The 25,350-nt window shown below is 43.8% G+C and overlaps 1 protein-coding gene, 2 long non-coding RNA genes and 1 pseudogene across 8 annotated transcripts in view; 2 read left to right on the forward strand and 2 right to left on the reverse strand.

The window, feature by feature from the left end:
- Positions 1 to 3,811, forward strand: part of ATL2 (atlastin GTPase 2) — a 63,296-nt gene extending 59,485 nt beyond the window's left edge. For 5 of the 6 annotated variants that reach the window (XM_067703224.1, XM_067703227.1, XM_067703228.1 and 2 more), the window contains 2 exons: positions 1,490 to 1,504; positions 1,602 to 3,811. In XM_067703224.1, coding sequence (XP_067559325.1) covers positions 1,490 to 1,504; positions 1,602 to 1,709 — 123 coding nt within the window. In that variant the 3' untranslated portion in view covers positions 1,710 to 3,811. The remainder of the gene's footprint in view (positions 1 to 1,489; positions 1,505 to 1,601) is intronic. The other variant, XM_067703225.1, reaches the window with a different exon arrangement.
- LOC137205269 (uncharacterized) lies at positions 2,111 to 6,590 on the reverse strand. Its single transcript, XR_010934077.1, has 2 exons — positions 6,449 to 6,590; positions 2,111 to 5,477 (listed from the first exon to the last, which is right to left on the reverse strand). It is a non-coding gene; the product is annotated as an uncharacterized lncRNA (long non-coding RNA).
- A 1,402-nt stretch (positions 6,591 to 7,992) lies between these two features.
- LOC137205547 (DNA polymerase subunit gamma-1 pseudogene) lies at positions 7,993 to 12,002 on the reverse strand (annotated as a pseudogene).
- A 1,018-nt stretch (positions 12,003 to 13,020) lies between these two features.
- Positions 13,021 to 22,461, forward strand: LOC137205271 (uncharacterized). Its single transcript, XR_010934078.1, has 3 exons — positions 13,021 to 13,198; positions 17,864 to 17,980; positions 21,616 to 22,461. It is a non-coding gene; the product is annotated as an uncharacterized lncRNA (long non-coding RNA).
- The last annotated feature ends 2,889 nt before the right edge of the window (positions 22,462 to 25,350 follow it).

Raw genomic sequence — 25,350 nt, forward strand, 5'->3', positions numbered from 1 at the left:
TCCCCACCCCTCCTTCCAGTCCCCCATTCCCCACCCCCAGTATTTGCACACCTACTTTTCCTTTATCTGGAGAATGGTAAAAGGATAGTTTCCTTTTTGTTTAGATGCATAATTTGAATATAAAGTATGAACTGGTTTTTTTTCCCCTTTAAAGTTGTAATTATAGTGTGCTTTGGTTGGCTTACACCTGTAATATCCTTTGGATAGATTCTTAGTCATAGGCCTGATTATACTAGACAAGTGGGCAGGGCCAGAGTCTTTAAGGATTTTTTTTTTAAGAAAAGAAAATATAATTAGTGCAAGAGTTATGAAGGTAAGGAAAGAAGTTTGGAAGTGTAATTCTTTTGCTTTAGGAAAGCAAAAGAAGTTTCTTACTAATATTGGCAAGAACCAAGGCATGCTTATATTCCAGGAAAAATATTGTGTCTTCATTGCCTTCCATGAAGTTAGTAGTGATTTACTGATGTACTACAAGGAACAATCTTATAGGGAATTCTTTACATCAAAGAAACTTTGACCTCTATACTGTGGAAATACTAATGAACAAAGCAAAGCACCACAAACAGAGAACCAGCTTTTCTTAATCATAATCCGTTATCTCAACCAGAATTCAAATCATGATTTTTTACCTCAAACCAGAATTCAAAGTTGGGCCTGACAAGTATCTACTAAGGAAAGCCTTGTTGTATATCAGCCAACTGTTGTCTGGAATTGCCTCTGTTCAGAAAATTTCATTTAAGGATGTTGTCATTAAAATGATCATCGTGAAATACTTGAGCATCATGTCAAGGACCAGAATGAAAACTACAGTTATTACCGATGGACAGTTATAAAAGGTGTTTTCAGATACCATTTCTGGGCTGATGAAGTATTGGGCTTATTTGAAGATCTAAGATATGCAGGTCCATGTTGGTTTGGCTTTAAATTCAAAGACTGAAGTTGATTGGATGTTGACTTTTCTATTAATAATGTCATTATTATTTTATACAGTGACCCACTATATTAATTTGGATTTTATATTTCTTCTTTATAGAAATGCTCTATTTATTCAGATCTGATTTGGAAGCTTGTGTCTGGATATTTGTAAAATTTAAATTTTTATATCAAAAATAATCTCATTCTTTATATTCCTTTGATATCTTCTGACCGAAGATGGATTAAAAGCTATCACAACCTCAAAAAAAAAAAAAGCTATCACAATGTCACTTAAAATATTACCTACTTTAAAAATGTTGGACCATTACTAATTTTGTGCAACATGAATTTCGATAGTTGTACATTGTCTTCTTTTGAAAACCACTCATCTCCCATGCAGCATTGATTCTAGGAGTTTAGAAGTGCCATTATTACAAAACAAGTGAATGGAAGAATCTAAAGTGTGTAAAATTATTTTCAGTATAGTTGAGGTAAGATGATCACTAGTCAGAAGATCTGTGCTGTGTCAACACTTGTCTAAATTTTTTTGCATTTCTCTTTTCTTTTGCTTCAGAGGAGTCCCAGGAAGGTGAGAAACCTACAAAGTCTCAAATTCTTGTAGTCTTAAGTTCTTTAACTTCAAGGCACTCTGAGTCATTCTCCTAACGAATCACTCCATGTTTTAGGTGTTTTCCAAACTGTTTGAAGTTACTAGACGTCGAATGGTTCATCGTGCTCTTTCATCAGCACAGCGACAGAGACTGTCATCCAACAATAACAAGAAGAAAAATTAGACAGTATTTTTAACTTTTTTCTCTATCCGAAGTGTTCACACTTACACATGTAGGACAATAAGCAGGACCGTCTGGGCCGGTCTGCATAAATGCTGTATACATACCAGATTTGATGCTGCATATAGGGTATGGAATTGCACATCCATCTCATAGGAATTGTAAATGGTTTGAATAGGAGGAAAGTAATTTTTGTTGCATTATAAAATGTCTAACTGCATTATTTGTAGCATCATAACTTTTTTTGGGAGAAGCACCTTTTTATTTCCCACATTCCTGGTTATTTTCTTCATTGCTTTGAATTGAATTTTTATATATTTTTATATGTAACTCTTTTTTTACCTCATGTTTTTATTTGTTTTGCACATTTCTCATACCACAGGTATTGAAGCCCCTGGGTGATAATTTGATGGAGGAAAACATAAGGCAGTCTGTAACAAACTCTATCAAAGCAGGCCTGACTGACCAGGTGTCTCATCATGCCAGATTAAAGACAGACTGACAGTTCATCTCCTCATGGACTCCACTCTTTCTTTTTTTCATGCTTGCTGTACAATGAGAACTCAAATAAAAATAAACCAAAGTTTACAATCAACTGTAGAAGTAGTTTAGATAACTGGCTTCACAGATGGCTGCCACAGAGTGTGAAATTGTTTGTTGGTTTTAAGCATTCTGTTCATGGCTCCTAAGGCATGAAGACTGGCTGAGGAGCATTAGTTTTCATGCACACTTGTACCATGTTTAATTCTTTTTTTCCCCTTTTTACTTAATCTAATGTTAGTGAAATTTGTCTTATGTAAAGGATATTTCAGGGAAATATTTTAAGAAATCTATTTAGAGTCTCTTTAACACAGTGTCCCATTGAAATTTTAATTTTTAGAGAAGTTATGAATCACTGTATCAAGAATCAGATTGGAATGACAATGAAGCCTTTATTGAGCCACGACATTAAAAGTATATATTGCTTTACTGCCTTCAATACCAGTATTACATAAATGCATGTATCAGAAACTTCACAGAAATTACATGACAACTCTTGTAGCTAAGAAAGTGATTCTGAGGTGTACATTTGTCTTGCCTTTTTAAATTTATAAACCTGCCCTAAAAGGAGATGCATATCTGGGAAACTGAACTGTCTTTATGCAGTTTAGCCTTCATGTACATAAAATATGCCGTTAATTTATTGGGGGAGAAATTCCATCCAAAAATGTTGCCTACAGCTATGAGTTAAGAGTGTCTATACAGTGTGTAGCTTTTATTTTCTAAAATCACAGGTAGGGCATGTATATGAATTATAAATATATAAATACGATTTTGTATTAAAAGTTTTGTAGTTTATGACAAAATCTGGTTCTGTGGTAGGCTAATGAGTACAGTCCCTGTGAAGGAATGTTTGTGGCTCATGTCAGTGTGTGAATGCATAGACAATTTGAAGTTTTTGATATATTTGTGATATTTATCTTCTTGAGCACTGCAGTCTCACCACCCTCCCCCCACCCCCTCCCCCCAGGGGAATTCAATGGGAATGTTTATTGTGACTTTGTCCTCTGTTGCATTTTAAAGTTCCTTCCTGTAATTTATTTTCAGTACATAATTAAAAATTTGTATATATAAAATGGAACTTGTGATTTTTTTTTTTTAAGGAATTCTTCAAATATGTATTCCATTACATAAACCTATTTGTTTATACTGAAAAGAGCATGAGTGGGAAACACCCAAGTGAGAGCTGTAAGGTATCGTACCTCATACCTCGAATCTAAGCTTGTAAAAAGTTATTTTTCTGTGTCTGTCTCTGTTAGGGAAAACTTGTTGTGATTAGCCTAGGGGATTTATTAATTTTGTTTCTCTCTTTTTTGTGGTGTACGTAAGGCTAACATTCTGTAATACTTTTGTAGCCTTCTCTATGAACACCTATTAAAGCGTCTAGTTTGGTTTTTAAGTGAAGAGAACTCAGATGTTGAGTTGCATGGCCGAAAGCTCTAAATTTACTTTGGTTGATATATCCGCCTCCTGCTTCAGATCCTGTTTTTATATGGATTGTATTTGTTTCCATCTGTATTAAACTGCTACCAACTCATCTGTTCTTAAACAGAATCCACCTGAAATGTGTCTCTTTTTATTTCTTTTACCACCCTGTTTTATGAATGCCGTAGACTGTTTTTATGAATGGAAAAAATAAAAAGTTTGTTGTATAATAGCAATTCTTCTGAAATTAAAGACAGGTTGGTTATTTATTTATTTTTAAGCAAAAGTGCTGTGAAATCTAAACCATTGGATTTCTTAGTATTTCTTGTTGGAAAGAGTGTTTTCCCCAAAGATACAATTCTATAAAGGATTCTAAGAAAGTACTTTGGTTTCAGCTGGAAGACTCTGAATATTGCTACACAGGAAGCAATAAAAGGGAATAAAGACAAACTCAAAACTGTTTGCTGAAATAAGTTTTGTGTTAGTATATTTTCTGTGGTATAATTTTTTAGTAATTTATATTATAAGGTAGGTTTTTAAAAAAGAAACCCAATAACAAACAGTCTATCTTCCTAATTAAGACATAAATAATTTACTTTTGTGGAAGGGACAGTCATTTGTGACCCTACTATTGAGTATGCCTTGTATGTCTCTCATGAAGATAGCTAGTCATCCTTGCTTCACTGAACGTATTCTACTTGTGAAGCTGAAGAGCAGTATTTAATTTTTGAGGGTTATATTTTCGATGAACTTTGAGCAGGGCTTCCTTTAGTTATTTTACTCCCACAATTGGGCTAGCTACTAGGGACTTGACCTTGCTGTAGGCGTGAGTGCTGCTGGTGTTAGTTACATTGTTTCATTATTGTGGGATTAAAAAAATTGTTTTTTGGTCTTAACTTGGTTAAGAACCTATTAAAATATACCATGAAATTTCAGAAAACACTGACGTTGCTGTTAGTGGTCCACTGAGGTCAAACGGCCTTACGGAAAGCTTTCTGATGAGCTGCTTCTCTGCTAGTGTGGGTTGCTTGGGTCTGTTGCACACACTTTTAGGTTTCAGCAGCTTCATTCCTGGCTTGAATTTTCCCGTACTTTGACCATAATTGATCTGTGCACCTAAATGTTTTTCCATTTGTGTCCTGGTTGTGGGGTGATGGTGAGAACCAGCTTGGAGAGCTGGCAGCTGTTCCAGGCAGCCATCTTACTTGGCCAGAGTTTACTAATCAAATGACTGTCTTACTTGGATTCAGTCTGGAGCCTCTGTCAGAGAGAATCCTTCCACTTGGCTTTTGGGCAAACAAAGCTACATTAGAGCTTTCCCAAGCAGGACAGAGAAATGCCACCTTCTCTACCTAAGTCTTCTATCAGATCCTAGGAATTTTTCTCTCCAGATTTGCAGTTTGCTGGAATTTAGGCTGAAGAATTGATCTACCCTTGACATACTTGAGTGCGATACAGCTCCTATCATGTTCTCTTTAGGTTTGTGACGTTTTCGATTCTTCAGTGCCAAAGCTAGCAGTTGACCAGGTCAAAAGTGCCTAAAGATTGTAAAAAAGCTTAGGAGAAGAGGGGATCATAGCCTTTGCATAGCTCAGTCAAGCACTTAAATATACATTAGCACTTTTTGTACAACAGTCGTGTGGTAGGAAACCACTTTATCAAAAAAGGTGTCTCAGGTATCTCAGGCTTGCAAACCAGCATTCTGCAACTCCACACCTCCAAGGGTTTGAGTCAGTGGAAGGTTTCAGACACAGATGAGTAACATTCCTAACTCAAAGCTCTGTCTCAGCTGCATTCTGAAAAGTACTAAATGTGGAGAAAAAAGATTCTGTTAATACTGAAGCAAGGTGAAAATTACCCATAATACTACATTAAAAACACAAGTCACATGAGGCAAGAAGTGAAAATCTTCCGGTCCTTTTGATACACCCCAGAGGTAACCGTATATTTGGTGTGTGTGCTGTGGAAATCTTTCCCTGTGCTTATTGACACGTCACTATACTGCATAAAACATACTCAATTTTTATTTTACACAAAAATAGAATTACCCTGTACGTGATATATTTTTTTCATATAACTGACATTCTAGGCCATTAAGTAATTCTTTAATGCTCACATGGTTGCTTTGACCCTTCTGAGGGTAAGAGGGGTTTTGAGGAGAGAGCACTAGACCTTGGATCTCTGCTAACAGTTTCCTTACTTTTTATGACAATTCCTGCCCTCTCACAGGATTGGTGAGAGAATCAAATATGAAAAGAAGCAAGTAGCATAGAAAATTTGTACTCAGTTTTGCTTGTCTTGAGTCTCCATCTGCTGGCTCTATTTGGCCAATAGTCTGTCTGATAACTACTTCCTGAAGCTTGTCCGTAACGATTTTTTTTTTTTTTTTTTTTGGTGGGGCATGGGAGTAATTTGGGCTGTTATTTAAATAACAGTTATTTTTAAGCTTTCTGACAAATACGTTTATATGGCAAACAACACGGTCATTGTGGAGGAAAATGTGTCTATAGCTACTGACAGAGCAAGCAAGAAAGGTCATCTAAAATGGCATAGTTTAGATTTCCCAAACACAAAACGTGAAGACTCCGTAAACACTTATGTAACCTAGAACTGGAAGAATGCTTGAATTTCAACTCCAGGAAAAGGAGATGGACCTTGGAGTTAAAACGGAACTTTGTTCCCAGCACCACCACTTCCAAGCTTTGTGAACTTGGGCAAACGCTTAGGTAACAGCTGAGCCTCACCTTCTTCATCTATAAAATGGAGATAATACCTACCTCTCAGGGTTGTGAGGAGGATGAGATGAAAACACATATCAACATCCTGGTAGACATTCTTCTGAATCCCTTTTATGGGGATGATACTTGTGAAACGTGCATCTATCCTTCCAAACCATACGTACTTAATTTTACACCCTTTGCTTCCTGAAGAGAAAAAACATGATGAATCTTGGAGGGTGGTGGTCATTGTTATTTTGTCTATGGAGAAAAGCAGTATCAGTAAGTTCTTTTTTCCTCAACTGGATTAAGCTCCTTGGAAAGAAGAAACCATACTTCATGCATCTTTTAATCTTTCATATTATCTAGTATTTTTGTATATGGTAAATGCTCAGTATTTTTTTTTTTTTTTTAATGAAAGCTTCTTTCTTTCTTTATGGCTGTGTTGGGTCTTAGTTTCTGTGCGAGGGCTTTCTCTAGTTGTGGTGAGCGGGGGCCTCTCACTGTCATGGCCTCTCCCTTTGTGGAACACAAGCTCCAAATGCGCAGGCTCAGTAGTTGTGGCTCACGGGCCCGGCCGCTCCGCGGCACGTGGGATCTTCCCGGACCAGGGCTCGAACCCGTGACCCCTGCGTTGGCAGGCAGATTCCCAACCACTGCACCACAAGGGAAGCCCTCAGAGTATTTTAACATGGGCTGGACTGTTCAACTTCATCCCCTTCACCCACCTTCTGTCCGCTATACATGAGCGAGGTGGTTACGTGGCAGCTATGGGCCCGAAAGTATCAATGTTTTGCATTATTTCCCCTTGGCCTCAAGATGCGAAGGAACATGATCATTAAGTAAAAAGTATCTGCTATAATAACTTTGGGGTAGAGTGAGGTTAGGTTACCCTTAAGGATTTGGATTATCTTTAGAACTTTAGTATTTGATCTAATGCAGCTTAAGTATCTGCTCTTAAGTCCTTAACAGAATTGGGTTTATAGACCTGTGCAGTAAGGAGATAAGGGTTTTTATATACATCGAGTATCTCTAGAAATGCTAGCACTGCTTAGAACAGAGGAGAGAGCAGTTCTTCCAGGGAGGATTGAAGGTTTTACAGGAGGCAAAACCCCCAAACTAAGACATTTAGCATCTAAACGAAATACCGCCAATGCTGGTGTAATAATAACCTTGGGGTGGGTATTTTAATGTCCGTTTTGATAGAGGAGTCATCTGAGGCTCACAGAGGTTAGCCACTTTATTTTTTTTGGTGAGAAGATAAAGGGTCTTTGTTTTTATTTCCACTGCCTCCGAGCAGGCTTATTCCATTTAGAGTATTACTTCTCTCCCCTTCTAGGGCACTGCATCAGAGCATGAGGGACAGAACAAAGAACCAGCCAAGAAGAAAAGGAAAAAGAAGTGAAATCCCTGAGTTAATGTGAACTTTGGGGCTTCTGCTTGCTTTTTACCCAACAAGCAACAATGCCCCCTTGTCCTACAGCCTGCACCAACGTTGGCATCTTGGTTCTGAACTCAATTGCACGGTCAATTAGAGGCAATCATTCTTGGCAAGTCCTGCTACTGAAAAATGGCTGGCCTTAGGCAAGCCCTTTTGTAAAAAGCACGGCTGAAAGCCTGAGCTTAGGAGCCTGCACCGCCCCGATGAAACTCCACGGGAGCAAATACAGAGCCTCCAGGCAGAGCTACCATCCAGGCTGGCTTCATTTTTCCAGGGAGCCTTTGGTGAGTTCAATTATCTGGTAAATATCCAGTGCTTCCCCCTCGGGAATCCCGTATCTGCTTTCCATCCCAGTTGGGTTGGAAGGGGTTTTACAATCCATGGTCACTTCCTTCCTGAGGCACCGGTCAATATCGGCTGTACTGAAGAAGGCGACTGACTGGGGGCAAGTCATTCAGACCCAGCTTGTAGGCAAACATGCACCTGGTCAAGAGGCTGGCGATCTGCAGGGCGAGGGCAGCACAGTAGCAGTCCTCCTCCCGCACCAGGTAGCGAACCTCATCATGGGTGCTGATGCAGAAGCACCCATCGATGGCGAACACCTCAAACAGCCACTTCATGGCCACAAGCATGAGGTGTAAGTAGTCCGCGGCGGAGCTTTGCACCGCTCGATTCACACAGCTGGTCATAAACGCCCCCCTGGACAGCAGAGGGCTCCAGGGCTCGGCTGCTGCAGCAGCCCAGCACCGGGGTACTGGTGTGTCAGACATCGCAATGCTCTCCAGCTTATTGAACGTTTCTGACTCTGTGTCCCCCATCCAGGCTTATTCAGCAACCTCCTCCCACTTCTTCCATTGTGATTTCCTAGAAGCTTCTCTGGATCTTGCGTAGATCCAGCAGGGAAACCAAGCCGTCCTCCATCCTGTCCACAGGGAGGTCCAACTCCCTCACCAGCCACTCGCCCTCATCTAACAGCCGATAGCTGCAGTGGCCCTTGGTGACTGCATACATCTGTCGGGCCTTCTCAGCTGCCTCCTGCCGCGTGAGCCAGTGGTTGAACTGCATTAGGAGGCGCTCAGCGAAGGGCTGCCCCCCCCATAGATGCAGCCATAGTTGAAGACCTTGGTGTGCTCATGGGTGATGCCCACTGTGGCAGCTCTCTTGCTGTGTAGATTGGTGCCCCTGCTCTTCCTGCCCTGCAGTGTCATCCACCCAAAGGCCGTGCAGCCATGCACGCCAGCAAAGTGGGCGTCTCCAAGCACAGCTGCAATCCACAGCGCCTGTGAGCCCACGTCAGCACCCACGAGGGCGTAGCTGGGTGGGACCTGCACCATGGCCTTCAACTCACTGCCTACTCGGTCAGGTCGGGCGTTGCTGGCAATGAGCCAGGTGGGCTCTACAGCCCACGTGATGGGCTGTAGATGGTGATGGTGCCAGCGGTCACCCCCTGGGGCAGGATGGCCCCATAGCGGCCTTCCTCATCATAGTTTGGGTGCCTGGTCACAGCATGGGGCAGAGCTGACCTGGGCAGCCACACCACCATCTGGGACCTGATACATTTATGGGCATTCCTACAAAAAGAAATCATTTTGTTGATTTCCAAGGCACGGGGCCCACTGGCAACTCCTGGGCCAGCCTGCAGGGTGCCGTCCGCCATCTTGGGCAGGAAGTCTTTGGCGAAGGGGCTGCCAGCATTGCAGCTGTTACCATCCTTGTGAGGCAGCTTGAAGAACCAGCAGCCGGGGATATCCACATCATTGTAGGGTCCGTTGCCATGGTGATAAGCTGTTTGGCTGGCTTTTGGGCCACCAGCAGCAGTCAGAGCTAGGAACTGACCTGGAACTGCCACTCGCAAGTTCTCCATCCTGGCCTCGGCCTGCACTTCTAAGCGGCCCGTTTCTCCCACCGTCTGCCACATGGCGCTGCTGTCAGTGAGCAGGAACTCCTCAGCCAGGTCTGCCTCCTGCGGCTCCAGCTGCTGCTTCCCCTGTTCAAGACAGTGCTTCCTGTACAGGGACTCGATGGCTATGTAGGGGCAGGCGCCCCCAGGGTCGGCCACTTTTACCAAAGGGTTCTGGGATTGGAAGCCAGGTCTACTGGCTTTAGAGTCCAAATAGCCAGGAACTGTCCACGCTATTGCACTGCTGTGAAAAATAAACAGTCCTGCACAGGCAGGGGAAGGGAGAGGGAAAGAGGTCAACAGCAAGGAGGACTGCAGCAGTGGGCCAGTTGGGCTCCAGGATGGGAGGGGGTTGTAGGGCAGAGATGGATGGAGTGGTGGGAGAGGAAGTTGTGAGACACCAGTCTGATTGTGAGTGCCTTACGGACCCTGTAGACAGACTTGGCATGCAGATGTTAAGCATACACGGTGCTTCTTAGAAAAATGCAAGTTCAGCAGGTTTTAATTGTCTAGATAATTTCTCAAAGTGTGGTTTTATGTATTTTTAAATCAATCACCCGGAGTGCTTGTTTTAAATGCACAGTATTGCCCCGCCCCACACTGTACGATGAACTCAAATCTGTGTGTCTAATAGGCCTCTCAGATCATTCTGACGCACCCTGGAGCTGAAGGATTTGAGAAGTGTTTCCTAATGGGTAGTAGGGTGATCAATTTCTGCTGATTTTATACTGACTAGGAAAGTTCTGCAGACAGCTGAAATTATGTTCTTATGTTGTTTACCTAAGAGGGAGGTGGAGCCTGTGTTGGAAAGGACAGCTATTAACAGTAGATTAAAAGTATATTCTTCCAGGGCTTCCCTGGTGGCGCAGTGGTTAAGAATCTGCCTGCCAATGCAGAGGACACGGGTTCCTCCCTGGTCCGGGAGGATCCCACATGCTGCGGAGCAACTAAGCCCATGCGCCACAACTATGGAGCCTGCGCTCTAGAGCCCACAAGCCACAACTACTGAAGCCCACGCACCAAGAGCCTGTGCTCCACAACAAGAGAAGCCACCGCAATGAGAAGTCCATGCACCGCAATGAAGAGTAGCCCCTGCTCACCACAACTAGAGAAAGCCCACACGCAGCAACAAAGACCCAACACAGCCAAAAATAAAATAAATTTTTTAAAAAGTATATTCTTCCATATTAAAGTGAATATTGTCCCTCCCAAATTACAGACCCATTTTTAACCTTAGACATTCTTTTAAAACTGCCGCTCTGGACTTCCCTGGTGGCGCAGTGGTTGAGAATCTGCCTGCCAATGCAGGGGACACAGGTTCGAGCCCTGGTCTGGGAGGATCCCACATGCCGCGGAGCAACTGGGCCCGTGAGCCACAATTACTGAGCCTGCGCGTCTGGAGCCCGTGCTCTGCAACAAGAGAGGCCGCGACAGTGAGAGGCCCGCGCACCGCGATGAAGAGTGGCCCCAACTTGCCGCAACTAGAGAAAGCCCTCGCACAGAGACGAAGACCCAACACAGCCATAAATAAATAAAATTAAAAACAAAAAAAAAAACCCCTGCCGCTCTGCTTCCCAAGCTTTGGACTGGTTCTCTCTTAAACACTTTCCTCGAGGAACAAAGTAGTTTTAGGCACAGCTGATCATCACAGTTGTCTTATTTCATTTCATTAGGGAAATGTTTAAGAGTAAGATTTTCATAGTGTTCCTTGCTTCATCCACCTTTGAATGCAAAGAAAAGAACTCCAGGGCTAAATCGTAAATGTCTTTATGAATCAGCAGAGATTACACCTCCTATCGAAGTATAATCTTCAAAAGATCAAACTTGACTGTTATACATATATAATGAGTATTAGTCAAATTTATTCACCTCCTTAATGAGGAAACGGATAAGATGGCAAAGCTGGTTTGAAGCAGAATCGGAGGAACAGGAATTATGCGGTCTACCAGGAAGGGTGTTTTGAAATGAGTGTGCTGAGTGATCTGAGCCCTCCAAAATGAATAGCAAAGTCAGGCATGTAGCTCAGCGAGTCTCAAAGTTTTGTTCTCAGTATCCCTTAATACTCTTAAAAACTGAGGATCCCAATGATCTATCAATATTAACCTTATTAGAAACTAAAACACAAATGTTTAAGTATTAGTTATAGGGGACCCTTGAACAAGGTGAGGGTTAGGGTTACCCACCCTTCCCACAGTCAGAAATCCAGGAATAGCTTTACCGTCCGCCCTTTGTCTTGGGTTCTACATCTCTGGGTCCAACCAACCATGGATCATGTAGCACAGCAGTTGGTATCTAAGGGAAAATATCCGTTTATAAGTTGACCTGTGCAGTTCAAACCCGTGTGTTCAAGGGTCAACTGTATTTTAAAAATAAAAATAACAAGCCCATTATATGTTAACATTTTTTAATGAAAAATAACTTCAGATATATTTTGAGAAAAGAGGCATTGTTTTACACTTTTGCAAATAGAACACTTAATTGGCTTATCAGAAGACAGCTGAATCCTTATATCAATTTCTGCGTTCATAGGTTGCAATATGTTGTTTTTGGTTGAAGTATATGAGGAAAATTTGGCCTCACAGAGTTATGTAGTTGGAAAGGGAGGACCTTACAAAATCCCTAAAGTGTCTTGGGAACCCTCAGCGGTCCTTAGATTACACTTTGAGAACCACTGCCCTAGATTAAGAAATACCCTGGCAGGCATGTTAAACAAAGCACCAGTATGACCTTGAAAGGACATGCTGTAACTGTCTTTGGTTATTTCCAAGTTTTGGATGATTTTTCTTAATACTTCAAGGCCTATGTCATGCTCCTGTCACCAGAAACAGACTGGGTCAGACAGACCAAATTCCACTTGTGAACAGTGGGAATTGGGACTATATTGTAAACTCATTTCTTTAAACAATCCCCCTAAATAAAAACATCTTTTTTTCCTTTCATTATAAAATGCAAGAAATTTAGAAGATATAAAAACCAATTATCTTGAATACTTTGAACTTCTTGGAGATAAACACTGATACCTTCTTCCTTTTTTTGTTTTAACTTTTTATTTTATATTGGAGTATCGCCAATTAACAACGTTGTGATAGTTTCAGGCACACAGCAAAGGGACTCAGCCATACATACACATGTATCCATTCACCCCCAAACTCCCCTCCCATCCAGGCTGCCACATAACATTGAGAAGAGTTCCCTGTGCTATACAGTAGGTCCTTGTTGGTTATTTTCTTTTTTTTGTTGTTGTTTGTTTTTGTACGCAGGCCTCTCACTGTTGTGGCCTCTCCCGTTGCAGAGCACAGGCTCCGGACGCGCAGGCCCAGCGGCCATGGCTCACGGGCCCAGCCGCTCTGCGGCATGTGGGATCTTCCAGGACCGGGGCACGAACCCATGTTCCCTGCATCGGCAGGCGGACTCTCAATCACTGCGCCACCAGGGAAGCCCGGTTATTCATTTTCTAAAAGTTCCCCAGGTGATTCTATTGTGCACTTAGGACTGAGAACCGCTACCTAGTCTAACCCCATTTTCTTTTTCTCTTTTTTTAACATCTTTATTGGAGTATAATTGCTTTACAATGTTGTGTTAGTTTCTGCTGTATAACACAGTGAGTCAGCTATACGTATACATATATCCCCATATCCCCTCCCTCTTGCCTCTCCCTCCCACCCTCCGTATCCCACCCCTCTAGGTGGTCACAAAGCACCAAGCTTATCTCCCTGTGCTATGCAGCTGCTACTCTCTCACTTCATCCCAGCTTACTCTTCCCCCTCCCCGTGTCCTCAAGTTCATTCTCTACGTCTGCGTCTTTATTCCTGTCCTGCCCCTACGTTCTTCAGAACTTTTTTTTTTTTTTTAGATTCCATATATATGTGTTAGCATACGGTATTCGTTTTTCTCTTTCTGACTTACTTCACTCTGTGTGACAGACTCTAGGTCCATCCACCTCACTACAAATAACTCCATTTCTTTTTATGGCTGAGTAATATTCCATTGTATATATGTGCCACATCTTCTTTATCCATTCCTCTGTTCATGGGCATTTAGGTTGCTTCCATGTCCTGGCTATTGTAAATACTGCTGCAATGAACTTTGGAGTGCATGTGTCTTTTTGAATTAAGCACAGGAGTGGGATTGCTGGGTCACATGGTAGTTCTAATTTTAGTTTTTTAAGGAACCTCCATACTGTTCTCCATAGAGTTTTTTTACATGTAAGACATTTTGTATTATTTCTGGTCTTTACAACAGTGCTTGAAAGTTTTCAAGGATGACAAAGCTGAGGCTGAGAGAGGCAAAGCAAACTGCCTTGGGCACATAGCTACTAGCTTTTTCTATTCTAATCAGACGTTTTAGTTCTAAGGTAGAATCCTCTCTAGCTAGTCTACATGGGAAGGGATTCACAAAGGCTATTAGAAATTTGTGGAATTTCTGGAGAAGCTAGGTTGAGCTTCTCGGAACAACTCTCAGAACCACACCTCAGATTTGACCATGTAACGGAGCCCAGCCAAAACACATGGACTCTGCTGTGGACGCTGGAGACAGTCCCGTCACCACTTGACTTCAGAACTGGCTGCCTTTGCTGGCCTGGACCTTCTCTGTTTTCTCAGAAAATTCACTTTCAAAACAAAGTCTTACACATGTATATCTGATTGGTAGACTCTAACACACCTGTTGTGTTAATTTCAAAATTTCAATGTATTTTTAAAAAGTTATTCCAGATGAGGGAGGTAGGATTTATACTTGGAGAATTATCCAAGTGAGAAGAAGCTGTTTGAAAGATTTGGTGTAGGGACAGATGTCCACCGCAGTCACCCTCTGGAGGCCCAACATCAATGTACACCCTCCCTCCATCCTTAAATCTCTAGCCTGCAGAACACAATACAACAATCCCTTATACAAAATATGCTACTCTGTCCTCAAAACAGGAAGCCCCAAATTTCAGTTGATTGCATTCAGCTCCATATTCAGAATTTTGATGTTCATTCTTCTAATTTAAACACACTCTTTTCTTAATGCCCTGTTAGCCATGGATAAATTGTAAAATAAATCCACAGAGGCTATATACACTATATATCTGGGGAAGGGAGAGGGGAAAAATTTAACATATATTCTTATATAACGTAACTCACCTGCAGGGGAAATATAAGGCTATAGTTGATATTTACCCACTCCATGTTCCCTTTGCCCTCAGCCACAACTTGGTCTGCCTTTACCTGGTGGAGTGACCCTAACCTTCACTCCTGAGCATCTGAGTTCTTGGTGGCCCTCTACTTCTCTAAGGTTGCTCTAGTCCTGCTAACTTGCAGCATTCCGTGGGGAGGTACAAGGAGGACCCCTCAGTTTGTGAACATTGCTTCGGCCTGTCTAAGGAAGCACTCCTATTTTCCCTAACACCCAAGATCAACGGCCTCAGCTGAAACGGTCGGCACTCCCCACTGCACCCCATCTTATTTGCTGGTTTAGTGGCGTGGTGCAAGGAACCTGAAATGGCCAAGTGCCAGTCTCAACTGGTAGAAAGATTCCCCTGGTGGAAACATTTCTCTTTCGACATTTTCTATATCACATCCATTGGCACTTAATTATCTTCCCTTTAGAACTGTTCTGCATACCCTGATTTTTTGAGTCATCGGAGAAGCCTAACCTTCAGGGTAGGATGGAGGTATATCAAATGTCTAAATCTTAGCCCTAACGTGACTTCTTTCGTATTCAATAAATCCACCCCCAACTAAGGAAGACGCCTATTATTTTTGTCCTTGCCTTCCCTAGTGTTTGAGAGATATACGGATAATGACTAGAGGGCTGGTAGCAGCAGGTGTCTCTGGAGAAAGGGACGAAAGAGATAACACAGCGAATTTTATGATATCTCAACCAGTCCTCCATCTTGGAAATAATCATATGGTCTTTTAACCTTGTGGCTTTTAGATCCTAAGCTCTCAAAGATTTATTTCTTGGCAGTAAGCAACATTTAGAAAATCTATCTTTATTGTTAAGTCTGAATATTCCAATTTATTATTTTGTTTAGCCCAGTGGAATTATTAGAGGACGTCAGTCATGCCCAATTGCCACCAGTTTATTTCAAACACTTATGAACAGAGAATTGCAAAATATCTTTTTTTCCCCTTGGGCCTATACGCGCTTGGTATTATGCTTATGCAAACAGAGTATGTAAGCACAACTTCCTTTCCTGTATGTGCAGGCAATCGGCACATATTAGTGTCATGCCTGCTACATTCCAGCTACACTCCATTCTGGAGACACAGTGGTGAAGCCCAGGCATGGTCTTTTTGCCATAGCCTTTCTATTCTAGTAAGGGGTGCTGGTACATACCACGTCTGGCTCTGTCTCCTGCTGCTAAATTAGGATGGCCTGTCATTTACCCAGAATACAGCAGGGGGCAGATAAAGCCCATCTTTCAAAATCATTTGCGGCAGCCCAGCATTTTAGATGGCAGCAGATTAGAATTGTCACTTCAGTTTTTGAAGGAAACTAGAATCTGGTTTTGCATTTTGCTCATTGCTTATCCGACTTCCGGTATCTCTGGTATCAAATCTGGGAAAAAGCCAAACTGCAGGTACATTTTCTCTTTCAGAGTAAATATATTTGGGAAATAGCTGTGAGGGACGCTTGCTAAGTAAAGGAATTCTACTCTGAATACTTTCAAAAATAAAGACTATTCAATGGATTTAACATTAATTCAATTTAATATTTTCTATAAATCTGAATTTTCATTTAAGTATTTGCTTAAGTTGAACTGTAGCTGTGTTTTGATTTTTTGCTGAGAGGATGGGTAAAAAGACCATCCTCATTAGCTAATCTTTTTCCTATTTCAGAAATAGTAGCCACTCCTACATCCTTTTGGAGTGAATTAAGAGGAAATGTTAGAAATGTAGAGAAAGCAAATGCATGCGCGTGTGTGTGTGTGTGCGTGCGTGCGTGTGTGTTTGACATACTGTTATGGCCACAAGAATGGCATCAGAGGGGCAGAAGAAAGGAAAGGACCAAGGATGTGGGGTGTTGCATTTTGGGCAAAGGCGTCGAGAGAATATCCTAATTTTGGACTTTTTAATGGTATGTTAGGTTTGCTGGGTCCTTTAAAGCAATAAGTATTCAGCTGAGCTGTGAAGCTAGACATTGGAATTTCCTATGAAAAGGAAAATCTGAGCTAAAGAGAGGAGAGTTACCTGAGCAGATACCTTTTATCAACCAGCACCTTACTGGATCTTTTATTAATCTATGGTTTCCCTGGGCCTCCTGTTCTATTACTCTCTACGGGACAAACACAGGAAAACTACACCAACTCCCTCTGGCAAAGGCTCCTTAGAGAGCCAGTGGGTGAGTAGAGGTGGGAGGGGAGAGGGCTAAATCAATTTCTAGTGAATCTGAGAGCCAATCAAATCTTATTATCCTGTTGAATTATTTCTCTTCTCCTGTACATAGTAAGTTCTGTGGGACAGGGTCATGTTTATCTTGTTCACCACTGACTTTCCTGTGACCATGACATTTTTCATACACCAGTGCTTTAGAAGCAAAAATAACAGCCCTCCCACTGACCTCATTAAGAAAAGACTAAAGAGATTAAGAAACGTGGGTAATCCCAGCCATGAGTTATTTGGAAATTGTGTATGTGTATGTGTGTGTGAGAGATTTCCAATCATCTGTCCCTGTTCACCTATGAATATGACGAAATGCAGAGGTACTGAGTAAGAATAGCTAAGGAGTTCTGAAATGCCTTCGAAGTTGACCTAATATTGTAGATTCCTTCAATTAGAAGGGCCTTACCCTGCCCCACCCATCCAGTTCAGGAATTCTGCAACGTCCCTAAAGGGAAGTCACCTTATTCTGCTGGAACACTCACCAAATCTTGAAGTAGTGATTCCATTACGAGAAAGCTCTTCTTCCTTTTTCTTTCTTTCTTTCTTTCCTTGTTTTTTTTTTTTTTTTTTTTTTTTTTTTTTGGCAAGGGGTGTTTAAAAAATGTAGAAAAGAATGTAATGACTTTCACATGCCCACTGTCTAAGAATAAACAAGTACTAATGTTTTGTCCTTTTGGTCTCAGCTGTCCACTGTTGGGAAATAGTTCTCCATGGGTCTCTCACCTTTTTGTGCATTTGAGAGTGAACTACTGGGCCATCTTTTCCAGGGTGTTTGGATGGTGAACGACTGTGGAAGGTAGAGATGGTGGTTCCCTTCAGAATAAAGGGCAGGTTACTTATGACCTTGGAAGACAGAGTGTGTCTCGCAATGGAGCAAATGGCAGGTATGCTTAGTGCCCATTGTGAAATTATCAGGTTCCTTAAACCCAGGGTTCTTCTCTCCTGTAGTCCAACCACTGCATGTGCAGGTGTCATCTGGTCCTCTTCACATTGCCCTTAGGAAATTGGCACCAAAACGCTGATCTGTCTCTGCTGCTATTGCTGTGAGTAACAAGCTGCCTTTTGTCTCTGATCCAGGAGTTTCGTGCCAGCATCCATGAAACTGCTGTAGGTTACTATTTAAACCATCATAGGCCAGAGAAACAGGTGGAAATAGCTCCCAAGTAATATCAATATTAAAACTTGATGAGGTTAGAAAAAGAAAACTAGAAAATTTCACTTACGAATGTAGAAGCTAAGATACTAAACAAAAATTAGTAAGCACAATCCAGTGAAACTTACAAAAAGAAAGAAAGGAAATTAACCCCATGTTTATTTCAGGTTTATAAAGATAGTTTGAAATTTGGAAATTCATCAAAAAAATTTACTGTGTTAGATTGAAAGAGAAAAAGCCTGTATTATTATAGCAGTAGAAACTAAAAGCATTTGATAAAATCTAGCAACAATTACTGATAAAAATTCCATGTAAGTTAGGGATAGAATAAAACTTTAAACATGCTGATGACTGTATCAAACTATGGAATAGAGAAGCCATTTTAAAACCTGGAACAAATAGCATTGACCACTTGTATCATTATTTAGTGTTGTTTTGGAAGTTTCAAATAATGCAATAGGACAATAAAATATGTAAAATGTTGGAGAAAAACCAGTCACAAAGAGGCGGTATGAGCCAAGGAAAGATTAGGAACTTGAGACGCACAGACGTGGATCAGAATCTCACTTTGGCTCCATTTTATCTGTGGAACTTTGGGCAAGCTATTTAATTTTTTACAATTCAATTTTCTCTTCAGTGAAATAGGCATAATAATAATTTTTGGAGATCCTGCACGGATTAAATTCCCTGCTGTCTTGCTTTTTTTTTAATATTTATTTACTGGGACTTCCCTGGTGGTCCAGTGGGTAAGAATCTGCACTCCCAATGCAGGGGGCCTGGGTTCGATCCCTGTTTGGGGAACTAGATCCCACATGCATGCTGCAACTAAGAGTCCGCATGCCGCAACTAAACATGTCGCAGCGAAGATCCCAAGTGCCTAAATATTTATTTATTTAGGCTGCGCCAGTCTTAGTTGCGGCACTCAGGATCTAGGCCCCTGACCAGGGATCGAACCCAGGCCCCCTGCATTGGGAGTGTGGATTCTTACCCACTGGACCACCAGGGAAGTCCTCCTGTGGTCTTGTTAAAGGGCCCAGCTCAGTGCCTGACACATGTTCAGTGTTCCACAAATGTTAATTCCTTCTGACACTTTCAACCTCTGAGAATTTGAAAAAGAATAGGGATTTGGATGTCTGTGAAGCCTGTCACAATAGCAACCTCTGTGATTAAGAATAAAACCAGTATAGAGATGCCTAATTCTTTTTGTTCAAGCTTCTTCCAGATACCTGAGAACTTTCAACAGTGGCAACCCAAATTGATGATTCTGCCTCTTACAGAAGAAAATCAATAAACATTAGCTCCTCTGAAGCAGGCAAATTACAGGAACAACAAGTTCCACAGTGTTTCATAATCTTATGACAAACACCATCCGAGTTCCTGGACGAGGAATCTTTTCTTACCAGGATCCCACTGGCCAGTCCCACAGTGGGCTTTGTCTCCCTCTCTTGGTTTTGTCACTTTGCTCATATGATTTGTTTGCCCTTTTGCCTATTGTGAGCTTGCCTTCTCCTGGTTTGGTAAGTTCCCAGCACTTCAGAGGCAGCCCATGTCCACGGAGAGTCCTGGGAGGCCTCCTGATCTGGCCACAGCGATAACAATGAAGGTTTATTTCTCTGGAATATTTTTAAAGCCTATGGCTCAGTCTTCTCTGCTCATCTGAGAGAAGTATCTTTGAGTCAGCTTAGGGAGACACCACTCCCACTGTCAACTCTGGGATTTAGGGTCTGTCCTGGGCCACAAAAGAGCCTTCAGACCTTCCCCTGCCTCAGGCAAGTCCTCATGTATGAGCTGGGCCCCATGCTCCAATCTGAATATGTTGTCCTCAGGCAGTTCTATTAGGAGTAGGGGTGCAGGGAATGTGAGGTTGGGGCACTGGTGGAGAAAGTTGGGCTGCTCTGGACATGTAGAGAAAGGTATAACTTGGGCTTGAGAGCAAAGGAAACAAGTCATGAAACTGACTCTGTGGCTCGATCATCTTTATTTATTTGTTTGTTTGTTTGTTTATTTATGTATTTGGCTGCGCTGGGTCTTAGTTGCAGCATGCGGGATCTTTAGTTGCAGCATGCAAGATCTTTTTTTAGTTGTGGCATGTGGAATCTTTAGCTGTGGCATGAGGGCTCTTAGTTGTGGCATGCAGGATCTAGTTCCCTGGCCAGGGATTGAACCCGGGCCCCCTGCATTGGGAGCACAGAGTCTTAACCACTGGACTACCAGGGAAGTCCCTGGATCATATTTATACATCACAGAAACGTCACTGGACTTGATAGCTGAGATAGCTCAGGCTCAGAGGGGTTAGGTGATTTGCCCAACACTGCACAGCACTGGAATCAAGACTGGATCCAGATCCTCTGACTCCTGGTCCAGTGCTCACTCCTTTCACTCAAGGTCCTGCTCCCCCCAGGTTTGCTTTGATGATGCAGCAGGTAGGACTCAGCACATTAGTGGAGCGCTTGGAGACTTGGTTTGGTCACCACCTCAACACCTGGTGTGGTCACACTCTTCAGATCCTAAAGCCTTCAAGGCTGGGGTGACGGGGTGGGACAGGAAAGGGGAGGAGGAGAAGCAGGAGGGATTGGGGGACCTGTCAGGGGTCAGGGAAGGCTGGGGCTCAGAACTCTAGGTGATGTGCCAGAGGATGTCTGACTCACAGACAGCAAGGTGGAGTGTAGAGGATAGCCAGACAGACCCTCACTGTGCCTCCAGCAGGCCCATAGTTTAGGGAGGGCACAAAAGATGTGGAAGATCCTCTCTCTGCTAGCAGGACCTCTTCTGAGGTGGAATTGGCAGAGCTGGAAATTCCTGCCCAGGGTAGGCCCAGCTGCGTAGACCCTACTGCATGGCCGTGTCCAGTAGGTTAACAGGGCCATCCCGGGCAGTGACATGAATTTGACCTTGGGGAAGGGAACCCAGGGCAGCATCCTTTCCCTTCATACATCTACTTCCCTTTTGACTGGCTTCCCTCTTTTTTTTTTGTTTTTTTTTTGCGGTACGCAGGCCTCTCACTGTTGTGACCTCTCCCGTTGCGGAGTACAGGCTCCGGACGTGCAGGCTCAGCGGCCATGACTCACGGGTCCAGCCGCTCCGCGGCATGTGGGATCTTCCCGGACCGGGGCACGAACCCGTGTCCCCTGCATCGGCAGGCGGACTCTCAACCACTGCGCCACCAGGAAAGCCCTGGCTTCTCTCTTGACCCACACCCCTGCTTTTTGCTGCCAAATGAGTGGTGAGGGCTGTGACGATAGTCACAGAGGATCACAGGCAGTTTTCAGGGTGTGCATTCACACCCTTTCCTGTCATTAGGAAACATGCAGTTTCTTTGAGATTCGACTCACCACGTTTCTTGCTCTTGCCTTCTTTCTCTTGAAGCATGGGGCCATCTGGGTTCATTTCTGCTGTAGTAGAAACATAGACGCCACCTCTTTACCGTAAGAAAATCAACACCGTGGACATGATGACCAATGGCAGCTGATGCTGAGGCTCAGAGCTGGGGAGGCCACAGGACTGATGGCGCCTGAAGAGGACGCATCCCACGGCGGGCCGTAGCTTCCTGGCACCCACCTCTAACCGTCATGGAAGCCTGCAGTCACCAGCTCTTTCTATTTTTTTAAGAGAAGTTGAAAATCTAAATTGAAAAACTTCGGCACAAAATTGGCACAAAATTTCTCAAAGATACAGACAGAACGAGCAAAACATGATTTGATTTGAAGGCGGGTTCGTTTGTAACTTCTGAGCTACCTGTTCTTTAAAAAAATTCCTCCCAGGTATTTCACCTCTGGGTCTCTTCCTCAAAACCCATAATTTTAGTCTATTCTGAGACAATATCAGACAACCTGAATCGAGGGACAGTGTATGACATACCTGACCAGTAATTTTCACAATGGTCAAGGTCATGATAAACAAGGAAACACAGAAAAACGGTCACAGATTGGAAGAGACGAAGGAGACATGATGACTGCCTGCCATGTGGGATTCTGGAACGTTAATGGAGAAATGGGTGAAATCTGACTAATGTCTGGAGTGTAGCTGATGTCAGGGTACCAATGTTAATTTCTTAACTTGGACAAATGCAGCGCGGTCAGGAGAGATGTTATCATTAGTGGACACTGGGCTTAGGGTATATGGGAAATGTTGGCACTACATTTGCAACTTTTCTGTAAATCTAAATTTATTCCAAAATCAAAAGCTTATTAAAAAGAAAAAGTCCCTTCCAGGCCTGAGATAACCTCTGGTTGTTATGGTTCAGAAAATGAAGCCAGGTTTCTAATGTCAAAACAAATGCTGTCCCACTGGTGTTCTCCCTCCCGCCCTGTGAAGTGTACTTAGTACAGTGTCAAGTTCTACTATCATTTTCTTTCAGATCAAATGGGACCAAGGACTCCTCAAATGGGCCTGCGGCTTAGCCCAGAAGCATGCAGGTGTCAGGCAGCTTTACAAAATGGTGTCTCTCTTTCTACTAGAAAGAGAAACTGTTTAATGGCCACACACACTGCTGTGCTCCCACTCTACCTGCCCTACAGTGACTGGAGTTTGAAATTCAGAGGCAGAGTTCTAGGTGCACTCCCAGGACTGACATTTGCCTGAGGATACAGTGGTTGGACCTGCCAGCCAGGCTGTGCCGCTGCATCACTTTCTAAATGGCTTCTGGCATTGTGTAGTAGGATCCAAGAAGAGCCCCCTCCTTTCTAAGAAAACATTCTCAGCATCAGGAACATTGGGGAGAGAGAGAGAGGGCTGAAGTGAGCTGTCAGAGAGAGGAAGGGGCCAGCATGGGAGTGAGAAACGTTGACAAATATTTTCATCTCTGTAGAGGAGTCAAGTTTCTCCAAACGAGTGGTTCCTCCAACTCCACAGGAATTGTATAACTCTGCAGTGTTCCCAGGCAATTATTCCTGCTTGCAAATCTGAGCCTCCCCTTTCAGGATCCAAACAAGTGACCACAAATCAAAGAGAGCTTGGACTCATTCCACTAATAGCATGGAAAGCCATTAGCTGAAGTTGTTTGAAAAGGGAAGTGGCTCAGATATCTCTGGTCTCACAAGAAAAGCTTCTGTAATATCAGATTATGGTTACCAAATGGCTTAGGGACTGAGGCATCATGTTTCTCATAACGAGAGGTTATTTATTGCACCACTGAACCAACACTCTCCCTTGCTCACTTGCACAAGATATGATGAAGAGTCCTTTCAAGTTGAATTAAGTTTAAATGGAAAAGTAACACACATGCTCCCAGCTAGTGCTGGGGTTTAGCTCTGGTGGTGTGGGCAGAGAGGGTAGAGGGCTCCTTCTGTGGGTGGTCCCGGGGGCTCTGCAAGGCTCTCTTTGCCCCGGTCTCTAATGCTTGAAGTTGAACTCATGGGGATCATTCCTTGGGGTTAGGGCCCTGTTTCCAAGAGAGTCTTTGTCACAAATGTTGAGAATCTGGGCTGTTCACGATCATTAACCTAACAGGGGCCCCCACTTTCTTCAGGGAACTATTTCTCCCAGTCCCCCTTCCCTGTGGTTCTGAGGGGCTGCCAATCCCAGAACTCCACGCTCTTGGCCAGGGCTTAGGCATGTACCCATCTCTTGGGCCACAGTGATTGGTTCAGGGATGGCAGAATCTGGGTCAATCGGAGGCCCTGTTCTAAGAGCTAGTGGTGAAGTCATCCTAACTCAGGGAGGTTGGAGGGATGTTTGGGAATCTTAGAGCCCCCCAGGCTATGTGTTCAGTCACGCAGAGAAAATCCGTCTTCACTGGAGTAATAAAGACGAGTAGCGGTAAGGAGAGCGGGGAGCGGAGAGAGAGGGGAGGCGGGGAGAGAGGGGAGGCGGAGAGAGGGGAGGCGGGGAGAGAGGGGAGGCGGGGAGAGAGGGGAGGCGGGCAGAGAGGGGAGGCGGGGAGAGAGGGGAGGCGGGGAGAGAGGGGTCTTCATGGCGTCGAGGCCCAATTCTAGGCATCGAAAGCCCAGACATGTGTCTGGATGCTCCAGGAGCTTTACAACGAAGCTGCATCTTAATTAAGCTTGTTTGTACTGGGCTTCTACCACTCTCAAGAGAGAACATTCTAACGCTTTCATCAATGTGCCCATCTTCCACGGCTTTCCATAAACACCATTCCTGCACGGGCAAGAGAAGGCTGCCTGCCGGCCTGGCTTTACAGTCTCAGAGGGCACACCGTAGGCGGGCTCCGAGATGTCAGGGGCCCCAGCTGGTCAAGATGGAAGGGAGATAAAATCAAAACACCTGGGCTCCATAGACGCGAAAGCGGAGGGCTTTTCTTCCTGGGGTTTCATCCGTTTTGCTCATTGCGTTTTCTGGTAAGATTCTTTTGAAGAAAGGGCTCTGCAGCTAGAATAGTTTTACGTTCACCCTCTTAGAGGATCTTTACCTGCCTCTCCAGGGCTAATGTTCTTTATGGTTTCACTTTCCTAGTCCCCTGGCCTGGGCATGATTCACGTTACAGGCCTAAGAGCTTGCTATGTTCACGGGCGGGGTAGGCCCAGGCCCAGGGGATGCGAGCTCCCACCCAGGCCCTCCCAGCGGCGTCCGTTTCTGTCCCGACTCTGCAGGCCCCCGCTGAGATAAGCCTGGAGTAAGTCAGTCTTGTGGGGTTTCCGCCTCAGCTGGCCATTCTCATCCTTGGATGCCCCATCCCAGTCGGAAGGGTATGTGTGGGCGCCCCGGGTGGTCTGCGATTCCGGACTCCTGGAACAATCCGGTGGGAAGGTGGCCGCTGGCCAGCCCAGGTGCCCTGAGGCCCCCGCAAGCCAGAGAGCCTGCTGTGAGTGCGGCAGGATGTCAGGCCGGAGGGGGAGGCCAGAGGACAGAGGGAAGCCTGTGGGGTGGAGAATAATAAACTCCTTCATGGCTCTGGAGGCTCGCCGAGACTGACGTTCAATTATAAATAATCCCAGGATTTGTTCAAAGCTCACCAGCAGCCCTGAGCGCCCTACAGCTGGGCAGAGCAGCCCACGTAACTTTTCAGGTCTCAGGGGTGTGACAACCTCCCTGATGGCCTTTGCAGTGATGCTGGGGGGAGTGGGTGGGTGCGTCTGAGAACACAACTGAGAGACATTTATCGAACTGAAATCGAAGTTCCCACCACGCATGTTTACTGAGTTT

This window comes from Pseudorca crassidens, chromosome 14 (genome assembly GCF_039906515.1).
Source record: "Pseudorca crassidens isolate mPseCra1 chromosome 14, mPseCra1.hap1, whole genome shotgun sequence".
Lineage (NCBI taxonomy): Eukaryota > Metazoa > Chordata > Mammalia > Artiodactyla > Delphinidae > Pseudorca > Pseudorca crassidens.